The sequence below is a fragment of the Thunnus thynnus genome, chromosome 4, assembly GCF_963924715.1.
Source record: "Thunnus thynnus chromosome 4, fThuThy2.1, whole genome shotgun sequence".
Classification (NCBI taxonomy): Eukaryota; Metazoa; Chordata; class Actinopteri; order Scombriformes; family Scombridae; genus Thunnus; species Thunnus thynnus.
Genome location: NC_089520.1, coordinates 31,555,231 through 31,573,013, shown reverse-complemented (window position 1 = coordinate 31,573,013; position 17,783 = coordinate 31,555,231). Strand labels below are relative to the sequence as shown.

Below are 17,783 nucleotides of genomic sequence, written 5' to 3'. Positions count from 1 at the left end.
ATGGGGAACAGAAATGCGTAGACTGCTGCTGCTTTCAGTTAATTTGTTGCAGTGAACACGGCACAGCTGAGACAGGTATATTTTCACAGACGGCTGTAGATGACTGCATTGTGCCGTGTAGCCCAGATGGATGTTAAGTGAGGGGGGGGGACGTCACCTTCTGTTTGACTTGGACAGAATGAGAAAATACCCACCTATAACGCACACAGGGGAGATGCTCCTTATTTTAAGCTTGACTGACTCGGACTGGGAAGCGAACGCGATAACAGAAAGACACGGAGTGTTTGCTTCCTGCGCCATCAGAACATGATATCTGACAGAGTTTTTCCACTCCAATCCGGGAGTTTATTTGGCAGTCATATGATGATTCAGCCAAGGAGGGAAAATTGATTGAGCAACTTATAGCTCAGTGCCCAGCTGGATCAGAAAGCAAGGGGGAAATGAGGCCCTGAGCGGACATACCAGTCCACGCTTCACTTTTGTCCCCAGGGAGGGGAATTCATTTCTGTCAAATCACTGTGATTGTAAGTAATGGGACAGTTGTGATAGCACAGCAGAGGAGGAGGAGGGGGAGGAGTGGGGGGAGGGGTTCACACTCCTTTAACCACTTGGTATAAGTCAAGACTTTCCCTGGCTGGGAGTCTCTGAACTGGTGTGAACTGGTTGTGTTCCTGCTTCAGTCGTCAGCCATGATTGCCTACAACCCCCAGATGCATTATGTCGATGTGATTTGCTGCTTGTGGGGGCAGAGAGACCTCCAGGGTCATAAAGAGACTGGATTATACACAAGGTCCTGAGGTATTGTCAGGGGAACGCTATAATACACTGGCATTATGTTGAGCAGATCTGATCCCGCTGAGGATATGCTCACGCATTATATGCCATGTCTTCCTTTTATAAGAGGTCAAAGAAGAACATGTTCCAGGGTCATAAGCATCTTTTTTTATCTGCTGTGGAATCTACTGAGTGTGTAACCTATAAAATATCCACCCTGGATCACAAAAACATCCACCCACAGAGTACCTAGTATTTTTGGGGCTTCTTTTTCTTTCTCTCTTGTATATAAGTAGACAAAAATAGACAACATCATGTCCACAATGGAGCAGGAAATGTTCAACTATCTCTACTATTTACAGTGAATTCCAGGTTTTTGTGTCTTTAGAATCAGACAGCAAAGCTTCTTCTTAAATTCCCCTCTTTGCACTGACATTCAACAATCATACAGGGAGAGATGCACTGAGGGGGAGGTTGAGCTTTGGGTTTCTCCCAAGCAGCGAGCAATGTAATGCTCACAATGTGATTTTTATTTTTGTGTCATAAAGTACCCAGCCCACGTGGGCTCATGAGACATAAAAATATACAGCTGCACTGATGAAACAACACTTAGAACATAAATTATTACACAACACTTGACACTGTGAACAAAGATGTTGTAAACATGTAAAAGGCATGTTTACTATACATACCTTTCTGAACTGACAAAACTGGCTGCACTCTACTTTGACTTCTGCTGCTGTTATTGTTCTCTCCACCCACGCCTATAAGCTACGACAAGCTCTAACTGATTTGCAGGAAAATGTAGAAATTGATAAAAGGGTGTCTTGCGGTTGTTCAAGCAGTCAGAAGTCATGAAATAATGTTCCATAAACCCTCCAATTACATATGTTCACATGCTATTTCTCTTAATATAAACATTTGGCACTCATCCAGTCTGCCTACAACAACACTGAGCTCTGCATCCTCGCTTTAAATCCCTTCACCTCCCCAGAATCCTTGTGCATTAGCATTTATCTGTTTAGTTGTTAACCGTGAATGTTTCTTTTTAATATGTGTTCATGTTCATTAAATGCTGTGTATCTCAAGCTTTGCTGGGGGGGAGGCGTTTGCAAGCTCAGGGACAGTCTCTGTCAGGCTTATTCAGATTTGTTTGAGAGCATCACATACTGTAAGCAGAGCCACAGAGCCAAACTTAAATCCAAATGGTTGTAATAAATGGTTAAAACCTTGTCGTAGGTGTACTGGCTGAACTGGAGTGGAAGCAGATGAGGCGGGCTGTGGGGAAGTGGCTGCACAGGAATGAAAATGACAACACTTGATCACAAAATAACTGAAATACTGATGATACCTAATCAACCCACAACAAAGCACCTGTCTACGCTGTAATGTTACACTGTATGCACCCTTTGTGTCATGGATTAATAATGGCAGCTTTGTATTGTAACGAAACGTGTGCTTTATCAGAGAAATCAAAGAAGACATTCAACTACATGATATGCCCTTCAGGCATCTACACAGTCCATTGAACCATACAGACAGTTTTTTTTGCTGTTACACCTTTGAGACTAAAGAAAGGCACTGTTGATTGTCATGAGTAGCGATGGTAGCACTCATGGCCTTATTCACTAATTAATTTTTTTGGTAATCATCATCTTAGTGCCAGAGCTTGTCTTGCTTAAATAAATGATCATTATCTGGCTCAGTGAGGGATTTTATAATTAAAGTAAATGTCCTTGACGACAAGGTGAATTAAGTCTGTGGAAATTGTGTTGCATCAAGAAGCTACAGCTTTCAGAATTTGTAATGAAAATGTGATCCTGGTATTGTTTTAGGGTGAAAGCATTTGTGTTTAGAATGTTTTTTCTGCAGCCGCAGCTCCCTGCTGTCATCTCATCTCTTTTGATACTGAAAACAAAAACATGTTTGGCATGACATTTTGAAGTGATAGCGCTACTCAGTTGAGACACTGTTTGAAATTATTTGCTGTGTTCTTGCTCCTGCGCAGGTTGGTGTTACATTGCTGAAGCAACAGAGGCAGGCACCGTCAGAGGTGAAGAGAGCACGATAGGAGTCCTCCCAGAAGGCAGGGGGCAGCGGCAGGCATGCAGGACTCAGCCTCGGACAGCAAGATGGCCAAACAGGTCGGCAGTGCCTAAATGCACTAATGGATAACTGCTGAAGCCACAGATTTCTCGGTGGTTGTGTAAAGTAAAAACACAGGAAATTACAGGAAATGTTAGCTTTTAATTTAAAAGCTACTGTAGGAGTTTAATTGACTTTCTAAAGTACCACTCCTGACCTGCTGTTCTCATGAGCCGAGCGAACCATTACACCGTAGAAGAAGTAGAGCTCATTTGTTCATATCGCCTCCTTGAAAATAGGCCTTTGGGCCTTGTAGATAATGAAGATGACACTGATTATGAAGATTCATTAACTTACAGTATTTCTTGATATTGCAACAGTTTTGCCTTGTCTGAAACAGCCTTTACATCTTTGTATTAAAGAATGTGGAGGCTATCTTTGAAATACAGTGACTGGGAGTTGGTGTAGTTTAAAGCAGATGTACAGTGTGCTTTATGTTTTTCAGTATTTTAATTAGCAGACTTCCATAGATTACACACAGTGCGTAAAATCCTACTAAAGCACCAATGCTGATTCTGCACCATTGATTTTCATTCAGGACACTACAACCAAACACTTTGATGTTTGTCCAGGAGGGATAATGTAATATGACACTGTTGGTACTTGAATGAATGCTAAAAGCATCTATTTGATAAAGAACTTGATTTTGTGGCACTGTGCTGATGTGGTACTTCAAAATATTTTAACTGTTAGAAATATTCATGCAAGTATCAAGGTTGAAAGATGAAATCCATCACTGTGTCATTTGACTGCCTTTGTTTTTTGTTGTTTTTCTTCATATATAAAGGAACAGAACTCCAAACATCTGGACGAACACAAAGAAACAGATGACATGTCTGAGAAGATGTCCCCAAACAAGAATCTCAAATCTCCTCAAAAAGGCTCCAAACGACTTAAAACCGCTCCCTTCAAAGTGACCCTGCTGGACTCATCCGAGTTCGAAGCAGAAGTTGAGGTATGCACGATGGAAAACATTTTGTGGAAACACGTTTTCTAGAATTAACCCGAACATGCTTTGAACAAAACTGTTGAAAAGCAACATTCTTTTTTTCCCCTTTGTTTTTATTTTCCTCTGTGGGCAGTTTCATGTGTTGTATAGTGCTGCAAAGAGCGGATAAAATAGGCAAAGAGAATAAAAGAGAGGGTGCCACGCTGAGAGCTCACCAGGGGGGCGAAGCCAAAGCAACGTTACACTGTCTTTAATACACACAGTGGCACAAAAATAGTGCAGTATGAAAGTCTTCATTCTACATAAGATCTCTGTTGTCATTACCATAGCAGTGTGAAATAGGATATTTCCCACTCGCTGTGAAAGGAAAGTAAAGGCATGCTTAAAAGAGGAGAAAAGAGATAGATGTAAGTTCATTTGTATAGATAAATGCACAGAAGAAAGTCAGTTGTAGCTTGCAGCAGCAGATACCTCTGGCAGAACAGGTCTATATATTCCTTCTAAAATAATATTTGGAGGATTGTGGCAGAAGGACTTCATATTCAATTACTTAACTGCTGAGATTTTGCAGTAATATTTTAAGCTATCTTTTGTTTAGGTTCAACTTTCAATTTAGCTTACTAAGAATGTATCTAGACATCCAAATCCAGGACATGATGCGTCTGTCTGGCACTGCTGCCTCTGTATCTGAGATGACAGAGTTAAATCAGGCTTCTGTCTGGATCAATTGGTGGCAGCCTGCCTGTGTCACACTCCAGTACCCTGCTTGTGCATATCTTCAACAAGACTAGACTGTCTGATGCTGCATTGGACTGGAGACATACTGTACATGCTCATAAGTAGGGCCGGATATCGAACCTTTTTGTGAAGTGTGTCCATTGCATTGAGTGTCAAAAAGTGTTGTTAAGTATTGACCCTCAATTAAAATGTGCAATTGACAAATCAATCCCACCACAAGGTCCATTAGTGGCTGTTCTGGAGCTTTCAATCCAATCATACGATCCCCATTTGAACATCTACAAATCCATTAAAACTGGGCAAACCCAATCAGCTGAGGAAGATTGTGTGACAAGTGTGATCAATCTTAGCTGTTCGCACCAATGAAATTTCCATCTTGACAAAATCGGTTGGTTGTAATTGCCTTCCAAAACATTCTATATGAGTGTTTTTTGATCTAGGGGCCCCTATTGGCAGGACGACTAAGTGTGCATAAGTGTGTTTGAAAACCGTTAAGAATTACTGCTACAAAAGTTTATTATATGCCATTTTTCTAAGATAGAAACCAATGTTGAGGTGAACAGCAGTTTCTGGTGTCAACAATGTTCCTTTTCTAATTATTGTGTATGGCAAATAAGACTATTTGAGCAAGTATGTGTCATGTGTCACTGCAATATTGGGTATGGTCACTGTTAAAATCATGTGGGCTTGGTTTAGGCAAACGACCAATGTTGTTTTTCTGATGAGGGCAGTTTTTTGAGTTAGCACTGAATGCTCAAATTCTTATGCTTGTTTATTCATTAGATATTTCTGATCTAGATCAGGAAATTGACAAAATAATGTCCCCCACAAGGTCCATTTACTATCTGTACTGGAGCTTTTCAAGCGTGACACACAATCTTCCTCAGCAGATGGAGATGCCCAGTTGTCATGGAATTCAAATTTCACTTTTTTTTTTTTTTTTTTGGGCTTAAAAGTTGAGATTGCAAGCTTGATCTTGACCTTGAAAATGTAGGAAAATTTTCTGTCTCAGACTATATTTTTTCTAGACAGAAGAAGTTCTTTACCTACTGTGAAGGGGTACTCCAGCAATTATGCATTGCTCGTTGATTAAGATGGTGGACTCGCTAGAGACAAGTTTAAAGAAGAATGGTCAAAATATTAGAGATATCCTGACATTTTGCCCCAAGCCTGGGTCAAGCTCCAGAAACACTGGATCCTACAATTCCCATAATTCAACACAATAGTGTCTTTCATTAATTATTTTCTCCGACTTTCAAAAGCATCTCCCCTCTGAACCGCAAAAGACATTATACAGGTTTTTTCATAGGTTGAGTAGCACTGCATGTGGGAAGTTAATTGAGCCTCATGCATAAAAACAGTGGAGTGCCCCTTTAACACTGAATCATTGAGCGGCGTAATATAAAGTGTTTTATTCAATAAAAAAAGTGGCTAAATCATGTTTATATTCCCCAAACTAAGGTTTTGGTGTTGAGTTGGTAAAGGCATTAAAATCTTGATGATACCCAGCGCTACTGATTGATCACAGGATGTTCCTTTTGTCCAATAAAAGCCATCAGGACAGATTGCTAATAGGGTGTTAGGAAATCTATAGTTATTACATGGTCACAGGCCAGGTGCAGCCAAGGAGAAAATAGAAGAGCAATGTTATTATGAGCCACCCCTTAGGATACTTATGCACAAGTACATGAAACTTTGTGGTGGTGGTGTTGGGGGGAGAGTGCTTTTTATGTGTGAGTGTGTGATGTAAGAATATCAGGAATGCTACGCCTGCACCAACCACTCTCTCAGCACTGTGAACATATTCTGAAATACCTTTGGGCTTTTTCTACACCGCAACAATAGTTTGCATTATGGTTATGAAAGCTTTTGTGTCTTAAGTGCTCTTCCCGAATATTCGCCCGACCCCACAGCGCTGCCAGTCATTGCCAGAGAGGGATGTACAAAGAAACCTCTTGTCAGCCCATGTTTTTAAAAATTTTTAGTTTAGTGAGAGCCTCAGACCTCCAGGTCATGGACGGACTCACTCTCGCTTCATGTCTTTAATTGCCGGGGTGGAACTTCTTGCCTGCCATTTCCGAACCTCCCTCGTGCTACAGGAGCTGGTAATAACAGCGTTGTGAAGAACGCAGGCCACACTTTGAGAGTGCTCTCCCTGGAGGAGGTGCCACATTCATGGGATAATTAAGTCTCTTGTCATGGATGCATGGCTGAGCCTCCCTGTGGTCCTTAAGCAGGAGAGCAGGCACCACGCCCTTACCCGATTCTCTCACATACACCCCCCCCTCCCCCTGCTCACTGAGGTGTAATCCGTCTGACTATGCATGGTCAAGCCTGGCTGGGCCGATGTGTAGAGCAGTGCTATTTTGAGTGTTTCATGCTTGTTAATTGTCTTTTTTACATTGCCAAGATTCTGTCTTGGGTGTCCTTTCAGGTAGCAATGCTAAGATCATAATTGTACAGCTGAATATTTAACTGCTCCAGAGCTGACAGTGAATAGACTCACCTCACTCATGGATTATTAAGATTCCACCTGCTGATTTCTTTAGTTAAGTTTCCTGGCTGCCTTCAAATAGCTTTCAAACAGCATGTGCTTTCTTTACATAGACGATGTAGTATTGGAGACCCACTGACTGACATGATAAGAGCTTCTTTAAGAGCTTAAGCACTTCCCAAGTGTTGCTCCACCATCCTTTCACCTATAATGAGGCAAAGGCAAAACACTTTTTCAAACCCTAGCCTTGAGATATTAAGAAACAAGACAATGGAGGGACAATACTGCATCTGTTTCCCTGGCAACTGCATGCTCCATCTTCTTGTCACCTCACAAACTACTGTAGGCTCCAGGGGAGGAGGTGCTGTATGTGTGAGAGTGTAATATTGTGCACGTGCAGCTCAGTGTTAGGTCTAAACATCAACATACTTCTTCCTCTGCTATATTCAGTAGCATATGAGCCCATGCATGAATTGATGATGTTTGAATATTTCATCTTGTGTTTTCCTTAGATGTATTAGAAATGAGCAAAAATTGATCCAGTGCTAATGAGCTACACTTTACCTGAAAAGTTTATATAACTTGATTTTGATTTATTTCAGTTATTCATTTCTCATGAGTAAATGCAGAATAGAAAAAAAAAGACTTGAAGTGCCTAAATATCAGCCACCATTGCCCATATCCCTCAGTTTGTTTTCATCTCCACTTCTCAGTTTTGGTAAACTATTTGCATCCAGGCTATATACCAAGTATATATATAATCTGGTTTAAGGCTCCTTCAGCACTGTGAGAAAGAATATTTTCGGTGCATCCTAATGTTAACAGGTCAAAATAATCCACATGAAAACTCTCCCTTGTATGTGAAAACATGAACTTGTCACTTGAATGTGAAAGAAAATGTTCCTGAAATGCTCACCTTGACCCCTATCAATAGTAGTACAGTACAAAGACCAGTCTTCCCCATGTTATGACCTAGCTCTTTGGCCACTACAAATGGGAGACACACCATGATAAAGTTTAACAAAAGAAGTTTTATTTAACCAAAACCAAAAAGAGTTAACTAAATATTTACAGTATGGAGTGTGTAAATGGTATCAGTAGTGTATATGATGCATAAGTGGAGAATGTGTGTGAGGGTTGAAAGCAAAGCAAAGAACTAAAGCAGGATAACCAAAACAAATGGGTGCCCGTGGGAGAGAGCAGAACTGCAGCAGCAGCAGAGCGGCAAAGAGTAGCAGTAAGTCAGAGAGAGAGAGAGAGCTACTCTGCAGCCAGGCTTAAATAACCTGGGAACACACCGGGGCCCTCGGGTGTTCCAGGTTCCTCTAACGATCCACCTGCAGGGTGAACAGAGAGACAGGTGAACCCCACAGCAGCACTACATGACACAGCAGGGGTCATCGAACCCAGCAATTCACAGTCCATTTTCCCTGTCAAGTTTTTGATGCACACTGACTGTGACATGACACCAAATGGCTGAGTTGTTTTATAATGTGTAGAACCAGAGAGAGAGTCTTGACAAGCACAGCTGTCTAATGGACGTCTGATGTTGGTGAGCCAAATTTTGCCAAATAAACTGAACTGCGGGTAGGAGACTCTTAGGCAGATATGGTACTTAAGAAACATAGTATAGAATCTGTCTTCTGCTTTGTTGTTTAGCTTTTTACCACAGCTGTGTGATGTATGTTTGTCTTTGCAGAAACACTCCAAAGGACAGACCCTGATGGACATGGTGTGTGAGCATCTCAACCTGCTTGAGAAGGACTACTATGGTTTGACTTTTGCCGACACAGACACACAAAAGGTCAGTGAATTTTGTACCACAATAACATTGTGGGACATTTCAGTGCATAAATACGGTGCTCACAGAATGATCTGTATTCTTCTCACTTGTTGGCTGGGTCGGCTCTCTGGGGTGCGCTATCCATCATTCAAAGATGAATGGAAAATGGAAATTTCCACGCTCAGTCTGGACAAAAGGCAATTGAAAAACTTGTGCAGTTTAAGAAAAGATGAAAAAAAAGCCTCATCTGCTGTTTGCAAAATGCATGTTATAAATTTAGTTATATAAATATTTCTCGGAGGCAGAGCTGTTCTGGAGCCAGAAATAATCTCATTGGTTGAGTTAAACCTCCGTGGACCAAAGCTGAGAGCCACACTTTATCATGAAAACAGATATAGAGACATAATAATAAAACTGACTTCAGTGACTTCTTTTTGTCTTTCTTTCTTTCATAACTATGACATGTTGGAGGGGGAGCAGGCTAGCTTACTAGCTTACCTTTAGCCTATAGCTATAGGCAGGTTTTAACTTGAAGGTCAGCCAAGCTAACTAGCTAATGTAACCAATATGGCTAAAATGTGTCCCCCCCCAGTTTTTAGCAAAGGTGTTGGACAGTTTACCCAAAAATTACAGAACAAAAACCCTCACTACTGGTGGTATATATCTGCATGCATTTATTTTATTTGAGATGCTCATATCAGAGAATGTCATTTGTGTTGCTCACAGCACTGAAATATTGCATTTTAATCCTGCATAAGTTATTTTTTGTGCACTTTGGCCTGTAAATACAGCAGTGACAAATTATCACCAATATATGGCAAAACTGTTATCAACCTACTATTTACCTGTCCAGCAGACCCAACATTAGCTTTTACTTGGATATACACCCCACTAAGAGTTGGGTGATAATTATGTGTGGGCCTATCACCACGAGTGACATCTTTTCACATTCATCTGGTCATCGTACTACATTGTTGATATAAAAATATTGATCAGTGCCACTATAAAAAACAGTGTCTTGAATATTCTGGAAAGTCTACAGACCTCACTTTGAACAGTGTTGATTAGAACTTAGATTAGAACTACTGAAGAAATATACCTACTGTACACGGAAACTGTCCTGACAGTTCTGGGCCAAATCTCAGAGACAGTTACTGGGCTCATTAAACCAAAAGTGTCTATATGACTACTAGAGATAAGTTAGAAATAATACTGTATTTCTTTGCTGAATTTACCCTTTAAGCTTCATAGCATTATCTTACTCCTTTCCTCCTATCTTGTATAGTTTAATCCAACTTTGTCTGAAACACTGTGGTTCTTTGGTCTGTCCTCTGAGGTTTAATTATTTCCGCTTCTGATAAATGTGTACATACATTAAACTCCAATCAGCTCACAAATAATTTTGACATTTCAAATAGGAGGTCTGAAGATGTGTCTCTGTGATCTTTGTTGACTTGTCAGTGTGCACAGACCAGGCTTATGATCATATAATTATGTAATTAACACTGAACTGATGGGTCCTCGCTGTCGGCTCACATGAGAGCTCTTTGGTAGATGTGGGTTTTAGGTTTTGACTGATGCGAGCCTGCCTAGGGGCAGGTATGTGATTGCACAACAGGCTACAGAGGAACCTCCTGCCTTTTTGAAGATAGGAAAGATGACAAGACTAAGTCCCTTTTAACATCTGGGGCATATCCTCTGTCACCATCATCAGCTTGTGCACACTTTGTCAGCTCACATGTTGTGACTTGATGCACGTGTGATGGCTGAGGCTTTGGATGGAACATGATCTTGGCCCATACAGACAAGTTTACTGGGGTGTCACAGAGGTAAACAGGCGCTGAAGTTCAAATATTTTCTCTCTTTGAGTGTAGGTAAGGCTACAGCTTAGATCAATATGACAGGCTCATCAAAGACAGGCTTATCAGAGCGCAGCTTGAGCTTACTGTCTGGGGTCATTGCTGATTGGTAGTCCAAACAAGCCTGAGAATTGAAATGTCATTTCAGATGCCCTTTTTCTCTCTCAGTTGGGAGAGAGTGGATTCAATCTTCTCTCTTCGGGAGAACATTTATTCTGTGTGATTGCTTTATGAACTAAGGTTGCAAAAGCAAGAGCTAAACCTTGAGCAGTCAGTGATTAAAAGTTCCTCCTGCTTTTCTGAGGAGAAAAGCAAAGCAGCAGCGAACGCCTTACTAATTGAGTGCTCTTTGGCCTTGGCTGATACAAGATAGATTCGGGGGGGCGATAAATGCCTGTGGCTCATTAAAGTCTTTAGCTGCCTGATTAAACACTGGAGTAGTATGTGTATTTGTGCCTGTGTACACAAGTGCATGTGTGTGTGAGGGTGCAGCTCAAATATGCCACAGATGCTTGCAGCTTGCCCACCATGGCCACAGGATTGCTCTGTGCTGTATCAACCTTTCATGCTCCTGATTCCACTCTGAATGATTTGATATCCGCTTCCCAACAGACTCAGACATTAACAAGCAGCTGCTGTGGTATTCAGTTTGGGGCAGATCACTGTCAGCTCTCTGCACCACAGGCAGCACAGAACTACTATATGTTGCATTCAGCAAACACCTGTTTATGTGTTTGTGTGTGTGAAAGGATCAAAGTGACAAATTATATTACCTCCCATAACTGTAAGTGAGTAGACTTATAGTCTTTTAGTTTTACTGATTTGTTTTGATTACATTTTATACATTACATTTTTGATTTGTACAGTAGTGAAATATCTCAACTATTTGACGCATAACATTTAGTACAGATATCCATGATGCTAATGGACCCTAATGACTCTGGTCTTACCCTGACCTTTCCTCTTTCACCATTAGCAAGATTAAAATTTTCACTTATTTGGGGAAATATCTCAACATCTACAAGATGGCACAAATTTCAGCACACGCATGTATCCTAATGACTGCTGTGATGTTTTGGAGGAGATGTTTTGACAGATATTGGATGTATTGCTGAGATTTGGCACAGACATTCATGGTCCTCAGAGGATGAATTGTAATAAGGCGCTCAAAGATGCTTTACAAAGAAACTAACTAAAACTAAGTTAAGTTATAAGTTTTTGTTCTCTTGCACAGAAGTTGATTTTTCTCAAGAAATCTTTAGGAACTGTTGATGGTGGTTGTTTGTAAGAATACTTCAGGGAAATATTTCATTAGTTGCTGTCAGTGTGTTGCTGCGCCTCTAAACAGCATGATTTACAGCTTCTGTTACAAGTGAGTCAATGTGCACTGCACCACTGATGAGATGCTCTAGCAACCGAATCAGGAACGGTGCCCCTACTGGCGAAATGGTTCACTCAGCGATCAGATGCGACATCAGATAGGTAACTGGCTGGCAGTGATTTAACAACACAATGAAGAAACAGATGCTTGAATTAAATCTGCTCTCTGCACGTTTGAACGGCTCAGCAGGGGAGGGCTCAGTTTCTTTATTTAACCATATGGAGAGGCTTTCATTAGGAACACTGACGGCAATTAGAGCAAAATGTGACACCAGGGTGCGCATTAGCCATGTTTCCAGTCTGCCCTGTGTGAATTCTGCCTTCTGTCTTTCAGAACTGGTTGGACCCCTCCAAGGAGATCAAAAAACAGATGCGCAGTGAGTTTCTTTTCCAAGTAGTTGAGATGATAAATATTTCAAAAATTAATTAGTAAAGTCATAAAATTTGATTTGTCTGATGCAAAGTCCTGTGTTAACCGGATAAATACAATTCCATCATTGACTTCTAATTACTTTTTTTTCCCCCTAAGACTAATATGTTAGTTAACCTCTCAGCTCTCATTGTAACCTCTCCACAGACTCTCCGTGGCACTTTGCCTTCGCTGTCAAGTTCTACCCTCCAGACCCCTCCCAGCTCACTGAGGATATTACCAGGTAGAATACATCTTTACCACACACACTCTTACAATATAAACAGTTGTAACTCCTCTGGCTGTGCTGTCAGAGTTAATCAAAGGAGAAATTACTTACATGTGTCAGTTCTGCAGATGATTTGCCTTTTATATGTTGCTAAAGATGTATTTACTTAAAAATATTGTAAAAATTTACATGGCATATTTGCCCCCATGTCAAAGCAAACCAAATCCCTCTCTCCTTTCGAGGATTAGACCTGGAATGCTACTAACTGCCATGGATTAACTGCGCTGAATACTTGTTGGAGCTTGCCTTGGCTCAGGCTTGTTTGACTGCCAACACCCTCCTCTCCCCCCCTTTTGTCTCATCTGACAGATACTACCTGTGTCTGCAGCTGAGGGATGACATGCTGTCAGGTCGACTGCCGTGCTCATTCGTCACTCACGCCCTCCTGGGCTCCTACACCGTTCAAGCCGAGCTGGGCGACTATGACCAGGACGACCATGGCTCCGACTATGTCAGCGATTTTCGCTTCGCCCCCAATCAGACTCGCGAGCTGGAGGAGAGGGTGATGGAGCTCCATCGAAACTACAAGTACTACTGGACTGTTTTTTAAATCAGATTTTCATCTTTCCACAAATCTCCTAGGATGATTGGCTGATGAGTTATCCCTTGTGTTGAAATACTCCATCTGATAGATGCCATCACATTGCTGTACCGTTTGTCATTGAGATGTTCACAGTATGAGTCTTGCCAGCATGAGAACACTCTCAGTTTGAGGGTCTTAAACACACTCTGATTTGGCATTGTTTGTTGGCATACACCCAACAGTAATGCTTGGAATTTAGAGTTGAATATATCAAACATATTACCAAGATAATTCTGCTCCCACTGTGCAAGATTATGGGTTTATTATTTAAGACGGCCTGTTGATGTTGGTTACAGATATTATTGTTATTCTGCCTACAGGGGTATGACTCCAGCAGAGGCTGAAATTAACTTCTTGGAGAATGCGAAGAAACTGTCCATGTATGGGGTAGACCTCCATCACGCTAAGGTTGGCTGTTTCTAAAGTTATTTTAATTTACATGAAAGTGAGTTTCAAGGATGTCCATGAATGATTTCTGCTTCTTTGCTGTCCCTTTTCCACTGCAGGATTCTGAAGGGATTGACATAATGCTGGGTGTCTGTGCCAATGGCCTGCTGATTTACCGTGATCGGCTGAGGATCAACCGCTTTGCCTGGCCAAAGATCCTTAAAATCTCCTATAAGAGGAGCAACTTCTACATCAAGATACGACCTGGAGAGGTACACAGTATGGTGAAGGATAATTAAAGGAGCAATCCATCTATTTTATTAATCAAAAGCCATTTAACAGCCATGGTCAGTGGTACTCAGCCTGTGAAAACAGTTGCGTAATGTCTTCTGAGGAGCTCTAGAGGAGCTTTAAGTCTGGGAAAATAAACCTGATGATGTCATAGTGATGTCATCATAATTATCTGGGCTTGAGTTTAGAGACTACAAATTTGTAACAGAAAGCCTGCATTACAATCTGTTTGTGTGTGTGGAGCTTTAAAGAGTGTTAACCAGGCAGGAAGGGTCTAGCAAAGAGATTCTATTGGGTTGCATTATGGGAAATACTAGATTCACTGTTTTTCGATCTTGACCCGTATTGGGAACTAAAAGTTAGAATATCTTAGCCTCTGCTGCTTTAATTTTGGCCATTATTTTCTTTAAAAGACATGTCTTCCAAGTTCCCCAGTTTTATTGAAATGTAATACTAACACACTGCTCTCTCAGAGGAATAATTTGACATTTTAGGAAATATACATTATCTTTTTTCTTGCTGAGAGTAAGATGAGGAGATGGATACCACTTTTAGTTCTTTATGGTAAATATGAAGCTACAGCCAGCAGCCTTAGTATAGAAGTTTTGTTTTACAGGTTCCTGGAGCCTCCGCTGGTTGCCTGGCATCTCACAGTGATGACTCCAGATCGAGAGTTGCTGCACCCAGCCAAGAAATAGCCCTGAATGAAATCCCCCTAAAACCACAACTTGTCATTTTTACACAATGTTTTTTGTACAGATTAAACAAAGGTCATAGAACATGTTCATTAGTGAGCTTTAGAGGTGCTGGTAGGTGGATTTTGTTACCTTTGGACTGAGCCAGGCTAGCTGTTTCCCCTTGCTTCCGGTCTTTATGCTAAGCTAAGCTAAGCTAACCATCTCCTGGCTCCAGTTTCATATTTAGCATACAGACATGGGAGTGGTATCGATCTTCTCATCGAACTCTCTGCGAGAAAGCGAATAAGCGTATTTCCGAAAATGTCTAACTATTCCTTTAAGACATGACCTCGGCGTTTTGAGAACATTAAAAGCTGATGCTCTGTTACAGCTGTTACTATTGAAAGCCACAGCACAAATGGGTGTGTGGTCAGTTGTGCTGAGCAGAAGGCTGTAAAATCCTCTGCCTTATACCTCCAGATTTTCTCCTCCAGACGGTCAGGGTCTATATTCTGGCCTTTCTCATTGTGCTGTGCAGTGCTGCAGCTTATCATCCATGCTGAGCCTCAGTGTGACAGACTGTCTGGGCCAGGCCCAGTCAAGTGACAGAGCTGCACAGTGAGCCTGTGATCGAGCCAAATAAAGAGCCCCTTTAACAGAGCTGCTGCAGCTGCAGCTATAGCCAGAATAGAGGGATAAAGAGTGTAAATATAGAGCCATGAAATACTTTTCCTCCTTTTTGCTCCCACTGTCTGAACATTGGATTTTATCCTTCCTCTGTCTTGATCTTGTTTGTTTTGTCCAGTCTGCAGTGGTGGGCTTATTGGAAAACACAATCCACATTCTAAATGTATTTGCTTATATTTTGTCTTATATATTGTGGTCAGTAGTATTAATTCCAGCACAAAGCAATGTCTGCTTTATTGACTGGGTTCAGTGTTCATGCTGGTATGAGATTTAGTATTTTTACTGCATTTTTTATAAATGTATCAGGTTGCCCTAAGCTGTGGTCCACTGTGAAATACTGAGGTGGCCTCCAGCAAAACAGAGGAACTTCACATTCTGCTGTGCTCACATTTTCTTCACATTTCTCCCTGTTGTCTCCCCCCTCTAGTACGAGCAGTTTGAAAGCACTATCGGTTTTAAGCTTCCCAACCACAGAGCTGCCAAGAGGCTGTGGAAGGTCTGCATTGAGCATCACACCTTCTTCCGGTAAGAATTGATCCACTTTCATGGTTGGAAGGTTTTCCATTCAGCACCTATCAGGGCAAACAAAACAGCTTCATCAGGTGCAACTACATTGAGTTCATAGCACCGTGCTTTGTTAAACTTACAGTAGTCTCTCTACAGCCCAGACGGTATTATGTTCAAGGCCACCTCGGCTTTACAAGCGATGTTGTAATGAATACTGATTCAGCTTTACAGGAATGTGTAGGGGGTATGACACAACAATGTACACATACAATGAATGAATGATATAACTGGCAAAGTAGCTGCTATGCTATGAGGCACTTACACTAGTGGATCTAGTTGATTTTTTTTCTTTTTCTTAGCCTTAAGGTGTTAAGTTTAAATTAATTTGCATTCTTTACCTGCTGAACATGGCTGGTCTAAACCCCAGAGGAAATCTTGATCACATATGTGGTGAGAAACAGCTGGCCAAAGATGGTTCTAATGTGATGGCTTCCTCTGGGAGCAGAGGTGGAAAATGTGCACTCAGAAGCTAGCTTGAAATAGACTTTCAGTGTAACATAATGGAAACAATTTCCAATTCCAGCATCAGCCCTACTGTCATTGTCTAGTTGCTTTTATTACATGGTCAAAAACGTTTGCTGATACCATTTTTTGTTTTCCCAGGTTGGTATCTCCAGAGCCTCCTCCTAAGGGCTTCTTAGTGATGGGTTCAAAGTTTCGATATAGTGGAAGGACACAGGCTCAAACCAGACAGGCCAGCGCTCTTATAGACCGGCCTGCTCCACACTTTGAGCGATCCACCAGCAAGAGGTACTTGCTCTCCAGGAGCTTGGATGGAGGTAAGAGCCCCATTAGATCTGTTTATGGAGGGTCTAAAGATTGTGTTTTCAAAAATGCAGCTCAGAGATGGAATAGTTTAAAGGAATAGTTGGAAAATAGGCTTTTTTGCTTTGTTGCCAAGAGTTGGATAAGAAGATCGATAGCACACTCATGTCTGTATGCTAAATATGTAGCTGGAGCCAGGAGATGGTTAGTTTAGCTTAGCATAAAGACTAGAAATGGTGGCAAAGAGGCGCTAGACAACATAACCCTGTTGTTTTTACACTTCATTTATGTACGTAAACAAACAAATTAGTGAGCTTTAAAGGTGCTGATAGGCAGATTTTTTTATCTTTTATCTTTATGCTAGTTAATAGTTAATATAGCTGGCTGCTGGCTGTAGCTTCATGTTTAACAGACAGATATCAATCTTCTCATGTAACTCTTAGCAAGAAAGCTAACAAGTGTATTTCCCAAAATGTCAAACCATTGCTTTTACAAAGCCATGTAAGTTGAATTCTTGTAATAATTGAGCTCTTGTTACCAGCAGAGTTTTCACGGCCGGTATCAGCCATGTGTGAGAACCACGATGGCCTCTCCCACCGCAGCATCAGTGAACAGCATCGTCTCCACAGCCCCTCTGTGGATGAGCAGGAGACAGAGCTGGAGCCGAGTTTGGAGCAGGATGAGGAGGACAAGGACCAAGAGCAGGACTATGACGGCAATGTCACTCCAAGCAAAAAGAAAGAAATCATGGTATCCTAGATTTCCTCACCAACTGTGACATTTCATGAATTTCCATCATTCCAAACATATAAAAAATGTAAAGATGCAAATGTGTGGATCATCCTTTTATGAGAATAGAGGTTTAGTCAACTTGAAGACATGGAGATGGCAGGGAGGATGGCAGGGACTGCAGGGGTGCTGATGTAAATAGGTGCAGTGCAAGCTTCTCAGGGCAGTTGAGGCTTATCCAGCATGGGCATAACGCTGTGGTGGCTTTGCTGGATTT

General features: G+C 41.4%; 1 protein-coding gene across 9 annotated transcripts in view; it reads left to right on the top strand.

Annotated features, from left to right (window-relative positions):
• Positions 1 to 17,783, top strand: part of LOC137182058 (band 4.1-like protein 1) — an 80,489-nt gene that overhangs the window by 39,833 nt on the left and 22,873 nt on the right. For 8 of the 9 annotated variants that reach the window (XM_067588324.1, XM_067588321.1, XM_067588326.1 and 5 more), the window contains exons 2-12: positions 2,783 to 2,918; positions 3,707 to 3,874; positions 8,800 to 8,904; positions 12,457 to 12,499; positions 12,700 to 12,775; positions 13,130 to 13,348; positions 13,724 to 13,811; positions 13,910 to 14,062; positions 15,873 to 15,970; positions 16,616 to 16,791; positions 17,319 to 17,527. In XM_067588324.1, the coding sequence (XP_067444425.1) occupies positions 2,880 to 2,918; positions 3,707 to 3,874; positions 8,800 to 8,904; positions 12,457 to 12,499; positions 12,700 to 12,775; positions 13,130 to 13,348; positions 13,724 to 13,811; positions 13,910 to 14,062; positions 15,873 to 15,970; positions 16,616 to 16,791; positions 17,319 to 17,527 (1,374 nt within the window). In that variant the 5' untranslated portion in view covers positions 2,783 to 2,879. The remainder of the gene's footprint in view (positions 1 to 2,782; positions 2,919 to 3,706; positions 3,875 to 8,799; positions 8,905 to 12,456; positions 12,500 to 12,699; positions 12,776 to 13,129; positions 13,349 to 13,723; positions 13,812 to 13,909; positions 14,063 to 15,872; positions 15,971 to 16,615; positions 16,792 to 17,318; positions 17,528 to 17,783) is intronic. The other variant, XM_067588323.1, reaches the window with a different exon arrangement.